Source organism: Oncorhynchus mykiss, chromosome 19, assembly GCF_057628025.1.
Source record: "Oncorhynchus mykiss isolate SJ-2025 chromosome 19, ASM5762802v1, whole genome shotgun sequence".
Lineage (NCBI taxonomy): Eukaryota > Metazoa > Chordata > Actinopteri > Salmoniformes > Salmonidae > Oncorhynchus > Oncorhynchus mykiss.
Genome location: NC_143040.1, coordinates 46,214,941 through 46,234,329, shown reverse-complemented (window position 1 = coordinate 46,234,329; position 19,389 = coordinate 46,214,941). Strand labels below are relative to the sequence as shown.

Genomic DNA, 19,389 nt, shown 5'->3' with positions numbered 1-19,389 from the left:
AATACATATACAATCGTGAGAAATTCAATGTATTGGTACCGAAGTATGGTGATAATATCATATGGTATTGTCCCTGGCAGTTCCCTGCTCTACTGATGACCTCAAATCCAACTGGCTCACGGTTAAACCACATGGAGTGACCACCATCCTGTTACAAAGTGGACATGAACATATATGTGTTTATACTGAACAAAACTATAAACGCAACATGAAAGATTTAACCAAGTTACAGTTCATATGTATAAGGAAATCAGTCAGTTAGAATACATTCATTAGGTCCTAATCTATGGATTTCACATGACTGGGAATACAGATATACATATGTTAGTCACAGATACCTTAAAATAAATGGGCCTCAGGGTGTTGTCACAGTATCTCTGTGCATTCAAATTGCCATTGATAAAATGCAATTGTGTTTGTTATCTAGTTTATGCCTGCCATACCATAACCCCACCACCACCATGGGGCACTCTGTTCACAATGTTGACATCAGCAAGCCGCTCGCCCATATGACTCCGTACTCTGTAGTCTGCGGTTGTGAGGCCGGTTGGAGGTACTGCTACATTTTCTAAAAGGACGTTGGAGGCGGCTTATGGTAGAGAAATGAACAACCACTTTTCTGGCAACAGCTCTGGTGTACATTCCTGCAGTCAGGACTCAAAACTTGAGACATCTGTGGCATTGTGTTGTGTAACAAAACTGCACATTTTAGGCCTTTTTATTGTAATGACCATGCTGTTTAATCAGTTTATTGATATGCCACACCTGTCAGGTGGATGGATTATCTTGGAAAAGTAGAAATGCTCACTAACAGGAATGTAAACAAATGTGTGCACGACAGTTTAGAGAAATCAGCTTTTTGTGTGTATGGACATTTTCTGGGATCTTTTATCTCAGCTCATGAAACTTCGGACCAACACTTTACATGTTGCGTTATTACTTTTCTTCTTCAGTGAAATGAAGTTATGTACTCTCTAGGAATATGTCGTCTTTGTAATATTTCAACTTTTGTTACTGTAGATAATATGGATCACGTTATCATTCAAGGTAAATAGTTGATTTAGCTAAGCCACTGATATCGGAGTACTTTTTGTGTTGTGTGTGTGTGTGTGTGCGTGCGTGTGCCGACCGCATGCCCAGGTGCTGCCGCTGGAGAGACCCAGCGACGTGTAGCCTTCTTGGCCTCCTCTCCCTGGGGCTACAAGTACCTTACAGGAATGTAAACAAAGTGCTGAGTAAGCAGACCACTTTCTGTGGACATTTATTCCTGCATCGTCCGCTCTAAATACCCAGGCACCCCAACCCGAGCTTGCCCCAGATTCTGCACAGAGCCGCCATACTAACCGCTAACTCCAGACTAGACCACGTTCCAAAGCTTACTGTCAAGCAGTGGATGGATGATACCACTCTAGTCTACATCTGTCAAGGAAACAGTCAAAGAGAAAGTCAACTTTTTATTTTCTCTCTATCTCCTCTTTTTTTGTCGTAGAAAGGGGCTTGTTCGCAGCACCAGCTCATTAGGTGTGTAGCTGGAAGCAATATGGGCTGGAAAGAGAAGTTCAGATGGCTGAGTGCTGACATGTTGATTTAGTAGTGGTAACGCGACTGTGCACTTCCAAAGGTGCTGACTTGGACAAAAGCCAGGCCTGGTTTCTCCCAGGGAGACTCTAGGAGGGCTGCACTCTAAATTTGGGTTGGCCTTCTCTAAGATGGAAAGGCCTCGGGGCCTCCAGACAACAAACATTCACACCTCCCTGTATGCCCTGCTATTGATTCAGCCTTCATTAAAGCAGTATAGGGGGATTGAATATGTGTCACGCTTACCTTGATCATGCTCTGACAGAGGGCTTAAGCTCTGTGTATTGTGCATATTGTTTCACCGGCAGGAAATGCAAACGTCCAAAGCAAACTGAGTAAGCTGAGTGAGTGGCGTGGTGAGGCTGAGTCGGATAGATCCATTCCATGTGTGTGATTTGTCTTTGAGTTCCTAAAGTGTGCTACAAGCCTATCAGCAGCATAAGGTCAGGTCAGGCCTTCTGAGACCAGACCAGAGCTAGACCATGGAGGCTATGTGTGTGTGCTGGATGTTTATCTCTGCAGATTAGTGGGAGGTAGAGGACACACACACATGCAAGTTTGCACACAGTCATTTGACCTCAGACACACACAACCTGTACACCCTCTGAAACACACTTGTATATACTCCTTGCACCCCACACAGCGTGCCCTGGCTGCCCCAGCAGGGCCAGATTGGGTTACAGTCCAAACTGTTGTTGATTAGGGCCGTGGCTGTAGAGCGGGCTCATCCCAAATTGAAAACACATTAGCAGGCAGGGTTAAGGGCAGGATTAGGGCCTGGGCCTGGTGCCGTGCCGGTGCAGTGCGGACACAAAATGGACGCCCTTTGACTGGGCTTCCCCAGAGACTGATGGTAATTATTAGCCGGGGCTTCTGGGAGTTCACAGTAACTGGTTAAAGGAACGTGTATCCCCCTGACACTGTCGTCTGCATCCCCCCCAGCACACCAGGACACTTCCTGTCTCTGAGCAGGATTTAGAGACATGGGGATTCATTAAAGAGCCGAGGGGGGACTGTATACATCTCACAATTAGCACAAGGGCCAGTGTTTAGTTTTGGAGCTTAATAGGCCTTGTCTGAACACAATGAAAACATAGCTTTTCTTTATTTTTTATTGGATTCGTTCTGACATTTCTTGATTTAAATATATATATATATATATATATATATAATGTACAGTACCAGTCAAAAGTTTGGACACAGCTACTCATTTGAAGGGTTTTTCTTTATTTTTACTATTTTCTACATTGTAGAATAATAGTGAAGACATCAAAACTATGAAATAACACATATGGAATCATGTAGTAACCAAAAAAGTGTTCAACAAAACAAAATATATTTTATATTTGAGATTCTTCAAAGTAGCCACCCTTTGCCTTGATGACAGCTTTGCACACTCTTGGCGTTCTCTCAACCAGCTTCACCTGGAATGCTTTTCCAACAGTCTTGAAGGAGTTCCCACATATGCTGAACAGTTGTTGGCTGCTTTTCCTTCACTCTGCGGTCCAACTCATCCCAAAACATCTCAATTTGATTGAGGTCGGGTGATTGTGGAGGCCAGATCATCTGATGCAGCACTCCATCACTCTCCTTCTTGGTCAAATAACCCTTACACAGCCTGGAGGTGTGTTGGGTCATTGTCCTGTTGAAAAACAAATGATAGTCCCACTAAGTGCAAACCAGATGGGATAACGTATTGCTGCAGAATGCTGTGGTAGCCATGCTGGTTAAGTGTGCCTTGAATTCTAAATAAATCACGGTGTCACCAGCAAAGCACCATCACACCACCTCCTCAATGCTTCACAGTTGGAAAGACACATGCAGAGATCATCTGTTCACCTACTCTGCGTCTCACAAAGAAACGGCGGTTGGAACCAAAAATCTCAAATTTGGACTCATCAGACCTAAGGACAGATTACCTCTGGTCTAATGTCCATTGCTCGTGTTTTTTGGCCCAAGAAAGTCTCTTCTTATTATTGGTGTCCTTTAAATCAAATAACATTTTATTAGTCACATGCGCCGAATACAACAATTGTAGACCATACAGTGAAATGCTTACTTACGAGCCCCTAACCAACAATGCAGTTTCAAAAAATACAGATAAGAAAAAGAGATAAAAGGAACAATGAATTAAAGAGCAGCAGTGAAATAACAATAGCGAGACTATATACAGGGGATACCGATACATAGTCAATGTAGGTTATATGAGGTAGTATGTAGATAGAGTTATTAAAGTGATGATGCATAGATGACAACCGAGAGTAGCAGTGGCGTAAAGAGAGGGGGGCACACAGCAAATAGTCTGGGTAGCCATTTGACTAGATGTTCAGGAGTCTTATGGCTTGGGGGTAGAAGCTGTTTTAGAAGCCTCTTGGACCTAGACTTGGGGCTCCGGTACCGCTTGCCGTGTGGTAGCAGAGAGAAAAGTCTGACTACGGTGGCTGGAGTCTTTGACAAAAATGTTAGGGCTTTCCTCTGACACCGCCTGGTTTAGAGGTCCTAGATGGCAGAAAGCTTGGCCCCAATGATGTACTGGGCCGTACTCACTACCCTCTGTAATGCCTTGCGGTCGGAGGCAGAGCAGTTGCTATACCAGGCAGTGATGGTGCAGCTGGAGGATCTGAGGACCCATGCCAAATCTTTTCAGTCTCCTGAGGGGAAATGGGTTTTGTTGTGCCCTCTTCATGACTGTCTTAGTGCGCTTGGATCATGTTAGTTTGTTGGTGATGTGAACACCAAGGAACTTGAAGCTCTCAACCTGCTCCACTGCGGCCACGTCGATGAGAATGGGGGCATGCTCGGTCCTATTTTTCCTGTAGTCCACAATCATCTCCTTTGTCTTGATCATGTTGAGGGAGAGGTTGTTGTCCTGGCACCACACGGCCAGGTCTCTGACCTCCCTATAGGCTGTTTCATAATTGTCGGTGATCAGGCCTACCACTGTTGTGTCATCAGACAATTTAATGATGGTGTTGGAGTCGTGCCTGGCCATGCAGTCATGAGTGAACAGGGAGTAGAGGAGGGGACTGAGCACACACCCCTGAGGGTTTTGATGATCAGCGTGGCGGATGTGTTGTTACCTACCCTTACCACCTGGGGGTGACCCGTCAGGAAGTCCAGGATCCAGTTGCAGAGTGAGGTGTTTAGTCCAAGGGTCCTTAGCCTATTGATGAGCTTTGAGGGCACTATGGTGTTGAACGCTGAGCTGTAGTCAATGAATAGCATTCTCGCGTAGGTGTTTGTTTTGTCCAGGTGAGAAAGGGCAGTGTGGAGTGCAATGGAGATTGTATCTTCTGTGGATCTGTTGGGGCGATATGCAAATTGGAGCTGGTCTATGGTTTCTGGGTTGATGGTGTTGATGTGAGCCATGACCAGCCTTTCAAGGTACTTCATGGCTACAGACGTGAGTGCTACGGGTCGGCAGTCATTTAGGCAGGTTACCTTAGTGTTCTTGGACACAGGGACTATGGTGGTCTGCTTAAAACACGTTGGTATTACAGACTCGGACAGGGAGAGGTTGAAAATGTCAGTAAAGACACTTGCCAGTTGGTCTACGCATGCCCGCAGTACACGTCCTGGTAATCCGTCTAGCCCTGCGGCCTTGAGTGTTGACCTGTTTTAAAGGGCTTACTCACATCAGCGACGGAGAGCGTGATCACACAGTCTTACAGAACAGATGGTGCTCTCATGCATGTTTCAGTGTTATTTGCCTCGAAGCGAGCATAGAATGAGTTTAGCTTGTCTGGTAGGCTTGTGTCACCTGGCAGCTCTCGGCTGTGCTTCCCTTTGTAGTCTGTAATGGTTTGCAAGCTCTGCCACATCCGACGAGCGTCAGAGCCGGTGTAGTACGATTCGATCTTAGTCCTGTATTGACGCTTTGCCTGTTTGATGATTCGTCGGAGGGCATAGCGGGATTTCTTATATGCTTCCGGGTTCCCGCTCCTTGAAAGCGGCAGCTTTAGCTCAGTGCGGATACTGCCTGTAATCCATGGCTTCTGGTTGGGGTATATACATATGGTCACTGTGGAGACAACGACATCTATGCACTTAATGATGAAGCCGATGACTGATGTGGTGTACTCCTCAATGCCATCGGCGGAATCCCGGAATATATTCCAGTCTGTGCTAGCAAAACAGTCCTGTCGTTTAGCATCTGCTTCATCTGACCACTTTTTTTATTGATCTTCTCACTGGTGCTTCCTGCTTTAATATTTACTTGTAAGCCGGAATCAGGAGGATAGAATTATGGTCAGATTTGCCAAATGGAGGGCGAGGGAGATCTTTGTATGCGTCTCTGTGTGTGGAGTATAGGTGATCCAGAGTTATTTTTCCTCTGGTTGCACATTTAACATACTGATAGAAATTTGGTAAAACGGATTTAAGTTTCCCTGCATTAAAGTCCCCGGCTACTATCAGCGCTGCCTCTGGGTGAGCGTTTTCTTGTTTGCTTATGAAGGAATACAGCTCATTCAATGCTGCCTTAGTGCCAGCCTCTGACTGTGGTGGTATGTAAACAGCTACAAAGAATACAGATGAAAACTCTCTTGGTAGGTTGTGTGGTCTACAGCATATCATGAGAAACTCTACCTCAGGTGAGCAATAGCTCACGACTTCCTTAGATATCATGCATAGAACAGCATGCACCAGCTGTTGTTTACAAAAATATATAGACCACCGCCCCTTGTCTTACCAGACACCGCTGTTCTATCCTGCCGGTACATCGTATAACCAGCCAGCTGTATGTTGATGTTGTCGTCGTTCAGCCATGACTCCGTAAAGCATAAGATGTTACAGTTTTAAATGTCCCGTTGGTAGTTTTTAAATCTTCTGCGTAACTTGTTGATTTTATTGTCCAAAGATGGTACGTTTGCTAGCAGAATGGAGGGTAGTAGGGGTTTATTTGATCGCCTGGAATTCTCAGAAGGCATCCGGACCTTCGGCTCCTCTTTCTCCGCCTCCTCTTCATGCAGATCACGGGGATCGGGGCTTGTTCCTGAGGAAGCAGCGTATCCTTTGCGGTGGGCTCGTCAGTGTCATGAAAGGATAAAGAGGATTCTGCTAGTCCGACTAATTGCAGTACTGATTTCTAGAAGTTATTTTCAGACATGAGACGGTAGCGGCAACATTATGTACAAAATAAGTTAAAAAATGTAATAAAAAGTTGCAAACAAAAAAACAATCGGCTGGGGGCACTTAAAACGTCTGCCATATTCTTCGGCGCCATCTTAGTAGTGGTTTCTTTGCATCAATTAGACCATGAAGGCCTGATTCACGAAGTCTCCTCTAAACTGTTGATGTTGAGATTTCTGTTCCTTGAACCCTGTGAAGCATTTATTTGGGCTGCAATTTCTGAGGCTGGTAACTCTAATGAACTTATCCTCTACAGCAGAGGTAACTCTGGGTCTTCCTTTCCTGTGGCAGTCCTCATGAGAGCCAGTTTCATCATAGCGCTTGATTTTTGTGACTGCACTTGCTTGACTGACCTTCCTGATTGACTGACCTTCATATCTTAAAGTAATGATGGACTTTAGTTTCTCTTTGCTTATTTGAGCTGTTCTTGCCTTAATATGGACTTGGTCTTTTACCAAATAGGGCTATCTTCTGTATACTGTACCACCCCTACCTTGTCACAACACAGCTGATTGGCTCAAAAGCATTAAGAAGGAAATAAATTCCACAAATGAACTTTTAACAAAGCACACCTGTTAATTGAAATGCATTCCAGGTGACTACCTCATGATGCTGGTTGAGAGAATTCCAAGAGTGTGCAGAGCTGTCATCAAGGCAAGGGGTGGCTACTTTGAAGAATCTCAAATGTAAAATATATTTGGATTTGTTTAACACTTTTTTTTTTGGTTACTACGTGATTCCATATGTGTTATTTCATAGTTTTGATGTCTTCACTATTATTCTACAATGTAGAAAATAGTACAAATACTGAAAAACCCTTGAATGAGTAGGTGTGTCCAAACTTTTGACTGGTAGGTGCTTCAGGAAGCATGGCGTGAAATATCTTCAGATTACCTCAACAAATTGACAACTAGAACGACAAAGGTCTGCAAGCACTAATTGCTGCAAATGGAAGATTAATTGACGAAGGCAAAGTTTGAAAGACACAATTATTATTTCAATAAAAATCACAACTTATAACCTTGTCAACATCTTGACTATATTTCTTATTCCCTTTGCAACTCATTTCATGTATGTTTTCATGGAAAACGAGGACATTTCTAAGTGACCCAAACTTTTCAACAGTAGTGTGTGTGTGTGGGTGTGTGTGTGTGTGTGTGTGTGTGTGTGTATATATATATATATATATATATATCTATACAATTTAATTTGTATATTGTGTCCTTTTTGACATTTTACTGCGTTGTTAGGTGCTAGTAACGTAAGCATTTTGCTGCACCCCCCTACATCTGCTAAACTGTACACGACCAATAAACTTTGATTTGACGAATTAGTGAATTAGTCAAATACTGATCTTTCACTCAACACAAGATTTAAGTGTGTGTTGAGTAAAACAACTCCGACACGACTCAGAGTTACAAGATTAAACTGTCCCTGGTTGTTGGAAGTGCTACTCGTTATTCCTTTGTTACATGAGAGACAAAATGCATTCTAAAGGCATCATCTCCTAATGAATTCCTACTCAGCATATCATAATGGAAGGGGTTGGTCCATTCTGGTGATGTAGTGCCATTCCCGGGGTGACGGGGAACACATCTCTGGGAGAGATCAGGTGAACTCCCCATCACATGACACTTGATCCAGTGAGGTAGAGGGGGAGAGAGCGAGATAAAAAAGTGAGAGAGTTGGAAAGGGCAAGAGAGGGACAGAGAGAAAGAGGAGCGTGAAAGATGGAGGGCGAGAGAGAAATGGAGAGCGATGGAAAGAGAAAGAAGAGTTTAATGCGTCCGCAGTGGATGGATGAAGATCTGTGCTGTAGCCATAGACCACCAGCTTGTGTACTGTGCTCTCTCTGGTATGTTCTGATGAGGACATCATGGTAGGTTAGCTTGTTGTATGACCGCCCCCTCTGCTCCGAACACAAAGCAGACAGGACCAAGGCCAGACCGCCGGTTGTTTTGGTTTTTCTCCTCAGCCAAAACAGGGGTGTGTGTGTCAGAGCACGTCAGACCATAATGCAGCAGATCTGAAAGGAACCCGACACACACGCACATACACAGGTCACCCTGATATGCGATTCTACTTGAGCTTGGGTACAAGATGAGTTAGTGGTCTCACTAAGCATTAAACATGCATTGAGACCTCTTCTTCTCAGGGTTGACTGTGTTTGGTGCCTAACTAAGACCAAATGGCCGGAAAGTGCAGCTACAGTGTAGCGTGGTTTTCCACTGCACGAGCCTGGTCAAATCCATTCCTTACTGTGGAATATGTGTCTGTAGGTACAGTTGAAGTCGTAAGTTTACATACACCTTAGCCAAATACATTTAAACTCAGTTTTTCACAATTCCTGTGAATTCCCAGTAAAAATTCCCTGTCTTAGGTTAGTTAGGATCACCACTTTTATTTTAAGAATGTGAAATGTCAGAATAATAGTAGAGAATGATTTATTTCAGCTTTTATTTCTTTCATCACATTCCCAGTGGGTCAGAGGTTTACATACACTCAATTAGTATTTGGTAGCATTGCCTTTAAATTGTTTAACTTGGGTCAAATGTTTCAGGTAGCCTTCCACAAGCTTCCCACAATAAGTTGGGTGAAGTTGGCCATCTATTTTGTGAAGTGCACCAGTCCCTCCTGCAACAAATCACCCCCACAACATGATGCTGCCACCCCCGTGCTTCACGGTTGGGATGGTGTTCTTTGGCTTGCAAGCCCCCCCCCCCCCCCCCCTTTCCTCCAAACATAACGATGGTCATTATGGCAAAACAGTTCTATTTTTGTATCATCATACCAGAGGACATTTCTCCAAAAAGTATGATCTTTGTCCCCATGTGCAGTTGCAAACCATAGTCTGGCTTTTTATGGCGGTTTTTGAGCAGTGACTTCTTCCTTGCTTTCAGGTTATGTTGATATATGACTCGTTTTACTGTGGATATAGATACTTTTGTAGCTGTTTCCTCCAGCATCTTCACAAGGTCCTTTGCTGTTGTTCTGGGATTGATTTGCACTTTTCGCACCAAAGTACGTTAATCTCTAGGAGACAGAACGAGTCTCCTTCCTGAGTGGTATGACGGCTGCATGGTCCCATGGTGTTTATACTTGCATACTATTGTTTGTACAGATGAACGTGGTACCTTCAGGCGTTTGGAAATTCCTCCCAATGATGAACCAGACTTGTGGAGGTCTACAATTTTTTTTCTGAGGTCTTGACTGATTTCTTTTGATTTTCCTGTGATATCAAGCAAAGAGGCACTGAGTTTGAAGGTAGGCCTTGAAATACATCCACAGGTACACCTCCAATTGATTCAAATGATGTCAATTAGCCTATCAGAAGCTTCTAAAGCCACAACATAATTTTCTGGAATTTTCCAAGCTGTTTAAAGGCACAGTCAACTTAGTGTATGTAAACTTCTGACCCACTGGAATTATAAGTGAAATAATCTGTAAACAATTGTTGGAAAATGACTCATGTACACAGTAGATGTCCTAACAGACTTGCCAAAACTATTGTTTGTTAACAAGAAATTTGTGGAGTGGTTGAAAAATTTGTTTTAATGACTCCAACCTAAGTGTATGTAAACTTCCGACTTCAACTGTATATGTGTTCGTTTTGCACATATTTCATACAGTGTTCATTCGGGCTCTCATCCACAGGCTGTCCTGTTGTATCCGTTAATGAACCTGATAGAATCATCATCATTACGATCGTCCACTTCTCCCCAGCTAGCACCGTGTCAGCCTTATTAGATGAGTCTAAATCTGGCCCTCCATCTCAGTTATCACAGACAGGCCAGGCCTGCTGCTTATTACATGTCTCAGTCCTACTCTCACCCATAGAGGCCAAGTGATTAGTACACCAGAGCAGGGTAATGAGCTTTAGTAGTTTGATACAATTATAACATCCAGATTCGGCTGGAGACGATCCTCGCTACCCTCCATGTATTAACCAGGTTATCAGTACAGCTGATAGGCTTTATAGGGTTGCAGAGAGTGATAAGATTAAAAGACGCTAGTTGGTGTCAGAAGTGGGATCCTGGTAGGAAGGCGTTAGGGTTGTGAAGGGTGATATGGGGGCTGTAAGTGGTAGTTTTTGGAAGGCGTTAGGGTTGTGAAGGGTGATATGGGGGCTGTAAGTGGTAGTTTTTGGAAGGCGTTAGGGTTGTGAGGGGTGATATGGGGGCTGTAAGTGGTAGTTTTTGGAAGGCGTTAGGGTTGTGAAGGGTGATATGGGGGCTGTAAGTGGTAGTTTTTGGAAGGCGTTAGGGTTGTGAGGGGTGATATGGGGGCTGTAAGTGGTAGTTTTTGGAAGGCGTTAGGGTTGTGAAGGGTGATATGGGGGCTGTAAGTGGTAGTTTTTGGAAGGCGTTAGGGTTGTGAAGGGTGATATGGGGGCTGTAAGTGATAGTTTTTGGAAGGCGTTAGGGTTGTGAGGGGTGATATGGGGGCTGTAAGTGGTAGTTTTTGGAAGGCGTTAGGGTTGTGAAGGGTGATATGGGGGCTGTAAGTGGTAGTTTTTGGAAGGCGTTAGGGTTGTGAAGGGTGATATGGGGGCTGTAAGTGATAGTTTTTGGAAGGCGTTAGGGTTGTGAAGGGTGATATGGGGGCTGTAAGTGGTAGTTTTTGGAAGGCGTTAGGGTTGTGATGGGTGATACTGTGGTAGAAGTGTGACGGGATAAAGAAGGGTTCTAAAGTTGAAGCAGATAGTGGGGCTAGATTTGTGTTGGGCAATATAAGGTCATGACTGTTTTTGCTGTCAGAAGTGGGATCCTTGCTGTCGGAGCATGGGATTATGGGAAGGGATTTGGGGTTCTAAGGTCATGTGATTAGCATGCTTAACAGTACATGGTTGTTTATGGGGTTGGGTCGACTGTTTCTTGGCCAGTTTCTTGTATTTCAGGCTATACGACATGAGCAGAGCCTTGACCAATGACAGCCAAGGTCAGAGGTCCCAGGGCAAGTCCTACTCTCAGGGTCACAGAGGTTTCCTGATAAACTCCATAATCGCCTCTAATCTCCCTTGCTCCTATTGGCATTACGCCGGTGGGCATAAACTCCCCTTCCCTCCATCCCCCTCTCCACCACAAACAGTTATAGAGGAATAAGAACCAAAAATAGGCTTAGGTGGTGGGTGTGGTGCCCCAGTCTTGGTGTGTTTTTATTTTTTTATATATATAATATTTGTAGCATTTTCAGGCCAATTTTCTGCAATTCTCAGATGTTCTTCATGGAGCCGAGATTATACATTTTTGCAAGTACATTTCCTGCAATTCTATACATTTAGCCATGGAGCTGAGAGAAACTCTTGCTGTTTTAAAGATAATTTCCTGCAATTCTATACATTTTAGCAATGGAGCTGAGAGAAACTGTTGCTTTTTTAAAGATAATTTCCTGCAATTCTATACATTTAGCCATGGAGCTGAGAGAAACTGTTGCTGTTTTAAAGATAATTTCCTGCAGTTCTATGCAATTTTAATGCTGTTTTATTTTGCTCAAACTTAGTAACAAAATAAATCATATTAAATTGATTGTTTTCAATTCCACTGTCTATCTAGCTTTTATTTTGGTGATGGTTAGTTATCGAAGATAATATTATAAATAAAGATATAGGTCCATTATCATTTCACATACTTTGAGTTTTTTTGTATTCATTTTTTACAGTTTGTACTTAAGCATCCCAACAACAACAAAAATCCCTGACGTCACGTCCCATTTCCAAGCCCCATCGACAGGAGGGGTGGAAAGGCATAAAAACTGTGGGGCGAGTTGTTTTATTTTGTATTGCCCTCTATTCCACCTTAATTACGGCGATTTGGAGGCTGATCATTGGCTCTGGCCCCCTGATATTTTTATTTGACATACCTGAGCAGAATTGAATGTTTCCAGAACCATGAAGGAGGGAGGAGGAGAAGAGAAGAGGTGGTGATGTGGGTTCTGTTGGTTGGCTGACTTGATTGTTCACCTTGTGTTATTTATGAACAGTCGGGCAGCAACACATGGGGGGGGGGGGGGGTTGCTTATTTACTGCCTGCTTCATTGGAGGCCACCTCTTTGGGCCGAATCAGACATTTAAATATCCTGTTTGTGGATAGGCTGGCCAAAGAGCCTTTATTATCAGTGCTGTGCTGTTATCATTGGGCTGACTGACGCAGGCAGTCCTCCAGACTGGGCTATTGAAATGTGCAGGCAGTATGTACAGACAAATGCAGGGTTCTCAAGGAGGCCGTATCGGCTGGCTTACAGACCTGGAGTTCCACCGCCCAATTCAAGCCCTATAAATAAACCCCTATTAATCAGCCACCCACAGCAACAACTGACCATGGCTGTAAAGGCTGGTTTGGTCATCTCTCACACATACACTCTCTCTCTCTGTCTCTCTCTGTCTGTCTCTCGGTCTGTCTCCCATCCCTTCTGTTTCCTCCCCTCTTTCTCTACCTCTATTCATCCCATTCTCTCTGTCTTTTACTTAGTCACTCTCCAACTTCTTCCCTAAAGGGGTTGAGCAGGTTCCAGACCTGTATTTCAAGGGAGAGAGAAAAAGAAAAGAATCCCCTGACTTAGCTCATGTTTGGCTGTGCCTTTACCAGTTTACCTTGCGACCTGATGTATGGACCGGCCAACAAAGACGTCTTTGTGTGTAGACCTCAACCCTGTAAGGTTCACCGTCATGTAGGGACTTATGCTATCTGAATCATTTCAGGGACATTTGTTGAAACAGTTTTGTTGGTAATGTAGAATGAGAGGAAAGTATGGTAAAGTCGGGGGTAATTTTGTCTTCATTTCGGTTACATTGCGGTGGTAATTTATAAACCAAATAGTGTCGAATAAACGTGTTTTCTTGTGCAGATTTATCAGAACCGCCTCACTATTCTTGACACGTCAAATGAACCTTGATCTTTGTTTCTTTTTGGAATGTTAAAGGCTGAAATATAGGCCTTGCTCTCTGACATCCAGGGACATTCACAGAGTGTACTGTGGTGCTACTAAGAAATCAAATAAAACATTTTTATAACTTTCCATTAGAACTACTGTGGAGAGGTTGAATCTGACATGTGGAGGGCTGCAATTAGTCAATTAATTACGCTACAATTGTCTATGAGCACATGCTAGTGTGTGTGTGTGTGTGTGTGTGTGTGTGTGTGTGGCAGCAGCACTAATACTACTCTCTGTACACCTCTATTTGCATCTTTTTTGTTCCTAAGTGCTGTGCTCTCATTAAGCTGCTGTTCTAAGCAGCATGGCACCTGCTTTCAGAGAGAACCCACACCACCCGCTCGTTAACGCTAACGACAGACAGTGTGCCTGGCAGTCCCAATCTCCGCCCATCCTGACTTGTCAAGCCAAGTGTCCCCACTCGCTGAAATTAGCTACATTTCACAAACAATTTCACAAACTCGTTATGCAGTTAGGTGTTTATTGGAAGATCGCCGACTTTCCCCTGAGCGGCGGATAATACGCACCCGCTAGGTTAAGGAGAGAGGCAGCCCCCATAATAAGCCGCAATTACAGAAACTGGAGCCTCGAATCGGTTTACAATTCATTACCATGCTCCTTTAGAGGAGTTTTATAATTCATTACCATGCTCCTTTAGAGGAGGTTTATAATTCATTACCATGCTCCTTTAGAGGAGGTTTATAATTCATTACCATGCTCCTTTAGAGGAGTTTTATAATTCATTACCATGCTCCTTTAGAGGAGGTTTATAATTCATTACCATGCTCCTTTAGAGGAGGTTTATAATTCATTACCATGCTCCTTTAGAGGAGGTTTATAATTCATTACCATGCTCCTTTAGAGGAGGTTTATAATTCATTACCATGCTCCTTTAGAGGTTTATAATTCATTACCATGCTCCTTTAGAGGAGGTTTATAATTCATTACCATGCTCCTTTAGAGGAGGCTTATAATTCATTACCATGCTCCTTTAGAGGAGGCTTATAATTCATTACCATGCTCCTTTAGAGGAGGCTTATAATTCATTACCATGCTCCTTTAGAGGAGGTTTATAATTCATTACCATGCTCCTTTAGAGGAGGTTTACAATTCATTACCATGCTGCTTTAGAGGAGGTTTATAATTCATTACCATGCTCCTTTAGAGGAGGTTTATAATTCATTACCATACTCCTATAGAGGAGGTTTATAATTCATTACCATGCTCCTTTAGAGGAGGTTTATAATTCATTACCATACTCCTTTAGAGGAGGTTTATACATTGAGTTTTGTAAGAGTTTCTGTTTATTTTTGACTTTGTCCAATGAAAATACCTGGGCCCCATCGTTTGTGGTCTCCAACCGTACTTACTTAACCTCGACCCCATGTTACGACCCTTGACCCTTTGCTTACCTCACCACCTATCCTCCGTCAGCACCAGTATTATTGTTCTAGAGCTAGGCCTTGCTCTGGGATTTTACTTTAACGTCCTCCACTAGTATTGACTCTTATTAATTCAGAGTAGGAGTCAAAACCCATTTGGTTCCCCTGTGCTTATAATTTAGCTTGTTTCAATTTGTGCCTGGCCTCCCCTGACAAACCATGGCTGTGATGTATCGTACATCGCTGTACGCGTTATCTGTTGACGTACAGTTTTAACCTTTTCAGAAGGTTGCCTCTCCCCTCTCTATGAACCGTTCCCCCCTCTCCTCTTCTCCCGGCCCCCCTCGCCAAGCGATGAGTACATACAGTACAGGAAAGAGGAGCGTAACCCCTTCTTCAGAGTCATCTAATGTAAATGTTTAGGTTTTGATTCCATAACAATTCCATAAAGAGAGTTGTGGTGCTGCCCGTGCCGTGGCTGGTTGGAATATGAGGGGGAAAGGAGGTCTGAGCCTGCCCTGTGTGGAGTGAATAGGCTGAGCTATGTGTGTGACTTTGCGGTGAACTTGCCGTTTACATCTGTGGGCTTTCTCTGGGGCTGTTAGCTTTGGCCCGTTGGTTTGCTCACAGATACAGGGCCGTAAATCACACACTGTAAAACAGGGAATGCAGGACGGGGGTGCAGGAGTGTACTGCTTTTAGGGGCTGCTACAGGAAGAGGGAGTGTGTAGGCCTACATGTGTGTACATGCTTTATGTGTGCCAGTTGGTTGACCAGGAATACATTTTGCATGCATTCCTTGAAAGTGTAAATGTAACTATAGTGTGATGTAAAGGCTGATGTCATGACACCTGACTACCTCTGCAGGTTGTGCAGGGCTTTACGCTGACCTTTTTTACAAGGAGCACGTGTGTGCCTAAGTTGAAAAATGTAGGAGCACGTAAAGAAATGTAGGACCACAATGAAAATGTGAAGTCCAGGTCGCACGGCAAAAATATATTTAGGCGCATGTGCGTGTAAAATGTTCACACTGGAGCGCTCTGTTGTGGTTATTTACATCGCTAAGATGTCTTGTCACACACAGGTCAGAGGTCAACGAGACGATTATTTATAATCACACCTATGCAGTATCACCAAGCACATAACTTACAGTTGCTACTATTCTGAGCATTAGTGTTCCTATCCTTCTGTGGTGTTGGCTGGGGTTGTTACTTTTAATAGGCTGTGATTTGATGATTGATCGCGGAACCTTCCAAGGTTATGAAGGTTTTATGAACTCTGCCTTTGGGCTGAACTTCCTGGTTCACTCTCTGCAGCCCCTTTGGGCAGCTTCCTGTCTGGCTCTTCAGAGACGTCTTCAGAGACCTCAAAACACCCTTTACTGTCTGAGGATAGAGTGTCAGGAACCAGATTGCCTTACTTCACTGTTCACTCCCAATCTGTTTTTGTGCGCAAAGGGGGCTGCTCTCCCGAACCTGAAAGTTCAACTGTGACATGACTTTATGCATGGCGGCTAGAGTTCAAAGAATAGGTATGATCTGCGCTACACATAGGGGGCCACTGGCAGATCTTTGGGGTGTAATAAATAGCTTGGAAGATGATTTATCACATGTCAGGGAGAAGCAGTGAAATAGCGCAATGCTTCTCCAGCCACACTGCCATTTTAATTGCTTCCGAGCCTTTTCAATGGGGCTCAGGATATGTGATGGGGCCAATAAAACACGACGCTGCGACGAGAGCTAGACAGAAAGAGGTGTGTGTGGGGGGGGGGGGGTGTACATTTGAATATTGTCTGAACTTGACTTTTCCTCGGCTGCTTGGCGAGTCGTCATTATTCGTTGTGCTTTGGAACAGCACCGTGAGCCTAGGCAAAGTGGCTGTCTGTCTGTCGGCCTGGAGAGTGAAGCATGTGAATGAAACAGCTGGACGCTGCTGGACTAGCTTAGCTAGTTTGCCTCGCTGTCACAGACCGATGCACTGTTTTAGTGGGGCAGTTCACTTAGCCTCTTAGTTGAACTCTCTCTGGGCACTGTGCACTGTATAGGAGCCTTCTGATGACAGAGAGGTTTCTAGGGCTGGCTGGGGCTTTGTTGCTACTATGATTATTGCTATTTCAGTGCCATTGTAAGGTGATCCGGTGTGTATATCACTGTGTCAGTGGGATCTTATCGCAGCGGCAGCTTTTTGTTTGATTCAGCACAAGTTTCCTGGACAGGGATCAAAGGAGTGCACCTCAAAGAGCTTATCTCCTCTGTATATCTCAATCAATCTCTCTCTCCCTCTTTCTTTCTCTCCTTCTCTCTCGCTCACTCTCTAATTCACTGTCACTGTCATCCTCCCAAAATCCAAAGTAAACAGCCATAAGCATATGGGATTTGGGTGGGAAACTGTCTGGAAGCTTCTTCAGTACCTCACTATGTTGTCTCTGTTCTGTTGATGAATGCCTTGCTCGACAGTTTGATGACATCAACGTTAATGTCTTTCTGTCTTCTCCCACTCCATAGGTTTGGTCCAGGACTGGTCATCTACTGGCATGGTTTCATTGGTGAGCTGGACAGCCAGAGAGACAGAGGCATACTGCTCAAAGACTGCTTCCCGTCTGACATTGTGACCCTCTGCCACGGGACCAGCCCAGCCACGACTGACTCACTGACTGGCTGACACTGGCCTGAGCAAGGGGAGGGAGAGGAGAGGGCAAGGGGAGTGGTAGGGTTAAGGAAGGGTATTGCAGAGGTGGATACGTGGATACGGAAGCAATTTAGCTTTCCTGCGGCGCAAGACTACTGGCAAATATCTGCTCTGAACTCTAGATGAACCTCCCTCCATCCCCTCCTCTCCCATTCTCTCTTTGTCAGCCAGCCAGCCAGGGTCAGCCTCATACCTTGGTGCGAAAACAAGGCTGGGAGTTTGTCCTGGTGCTGGTCAGCCTGTAGCCCCCACCGTGGCCCCGGAGGCCCCTGGAAGAGAACAGGACATGCCCTTATCACACAGTGGGCCCTGGCCCTCGTCACTCGTTCCTCTGCTCTCCATAGGCAGATAAGGGAGGTGGGGTTTGGTGGAAATGGGGGTGAGGGAGGATGTCTTATCTACCTTCTACGTCACTCACTGACCTCTGTCACTCTGTAGGGGGCAAACAGATCCCTTCTGATTGGCTTGGGGCTTTTCTCTGACCTCTTGCCCTCTGTTGTTGAGGATGTTGTCTTTGTTATGATATGTCACATTGATAGGAAAACATTGTCCTGGTCAAACAGGTTTATAAATCTAAACATTTGTATCTGTATCTTTTATGTCTGTCTTAAATATTTAGCTATTGACTTATGGACTTTAGGTTCGGTCCTGTTTTGTAATTGAAAACCATATGGAATGCACTCGTCACTGTAATTATTTAAGATGAATGACGAAATGTTATTATCCAAGTTTACGAACAAGCACTCGCACAAAGCACAGTACAGTATGTCCTGTGCGAGACACAAGTACAAGTTCACAGATGGTGTTAGAGCCACAGCAGCGTAGCGTAGACTTCTACGTGCATACCTGATGTCCATGTGGTCTCCCCAGCAGTCGTCTGTTGCTCATCTTTCCACCCTTAGATATATCCTTTTATGAGCAGCTCTTAATGGAAGAAACACGGCTGAGCCTGGAGCAGTGGCGTGGGCAGCGTAAAGTCAAATGTTTTTTTTTTTTAAAAGGCATATACAGTGCTCTCAGAAAGCATTTATACCCCGTGACTTATTCCACATTTTGTTGTGTTACAGCCTGAATGAAAAATGTATTCAATGTTTTTTTTTTTCTCCACCCATCTACACAAAATACCCCTTAATGGCGAAGTGAAAAAGTTGTTTTTTTAAGTGTTTGCAAATGTATTAAAAATCAAATGAAGAAATATCTCATTTCCGTACGTTTTCACACCCCTGAGTCAACACTTTGTAGAAGCACCTTAGGAGGTGACACTGTTAGGATAGGCTACCATTTGTCCCATCGCTCATTTAACTGGACCCAATTCACAGTAGCCTAGTAAATGGATAAGCTATTTCAAGTATTTTGCCCTATCCGGTCCGAAGCATAGTTTAAAGGTAGAACGGGTGGTTCACCTTTTCCATTGACTGTTGTAGGCTACATCTGTATATTGTAATGTCGAATTTCTCAAGAAGACATTATTTCATTTAGAAACAATACATAAATCATAAATTCTTCACCTTTTATGGCCATGATGAGAACATATTCCCTAAGTAGCCATACAAGAAATGACCATGCTCATCTCTCATTAATTGGGCCTATTAGATATGCTATTATAATTTCAAACTTTCGCTCTCTGAAAGGAAACGCGGTTTATAACATATAGGTGAACAGACAGTAGATATTTTACATG

General features: G+C 44.0%; 1 protein-coding gene across 6 annotated transcripts in view; it reads left to right on the top strand.

Moving 5' to 3' along the window:
- The window catches only part of cdin1 (CDAN1 interacting nuclease 1), a 78,210-nt gene extending 59,307 nt beyond the window's left edge, over positions 1-18,903 (top strand). For all 6 annotated transcript variants that reach the window (XM_090209605.1, XM_036954734.2, XM_090209601.1 and 3 more), the window contains one exon: positions 17,525-18,903. In XM_090209605.1, coding sequence (XP_090065731.1) covers positions 17,525-17,681 — 157 coding nt within the window. In that variant the 3' untranslated portion in view covers positions 17,682-18,903. The remainder of the gene's footprint in view (positions 1-17,524) is intronic.
- The last annotated feature ends 486 nt before the right edge of the window (positions 18,904-19,389 follow it).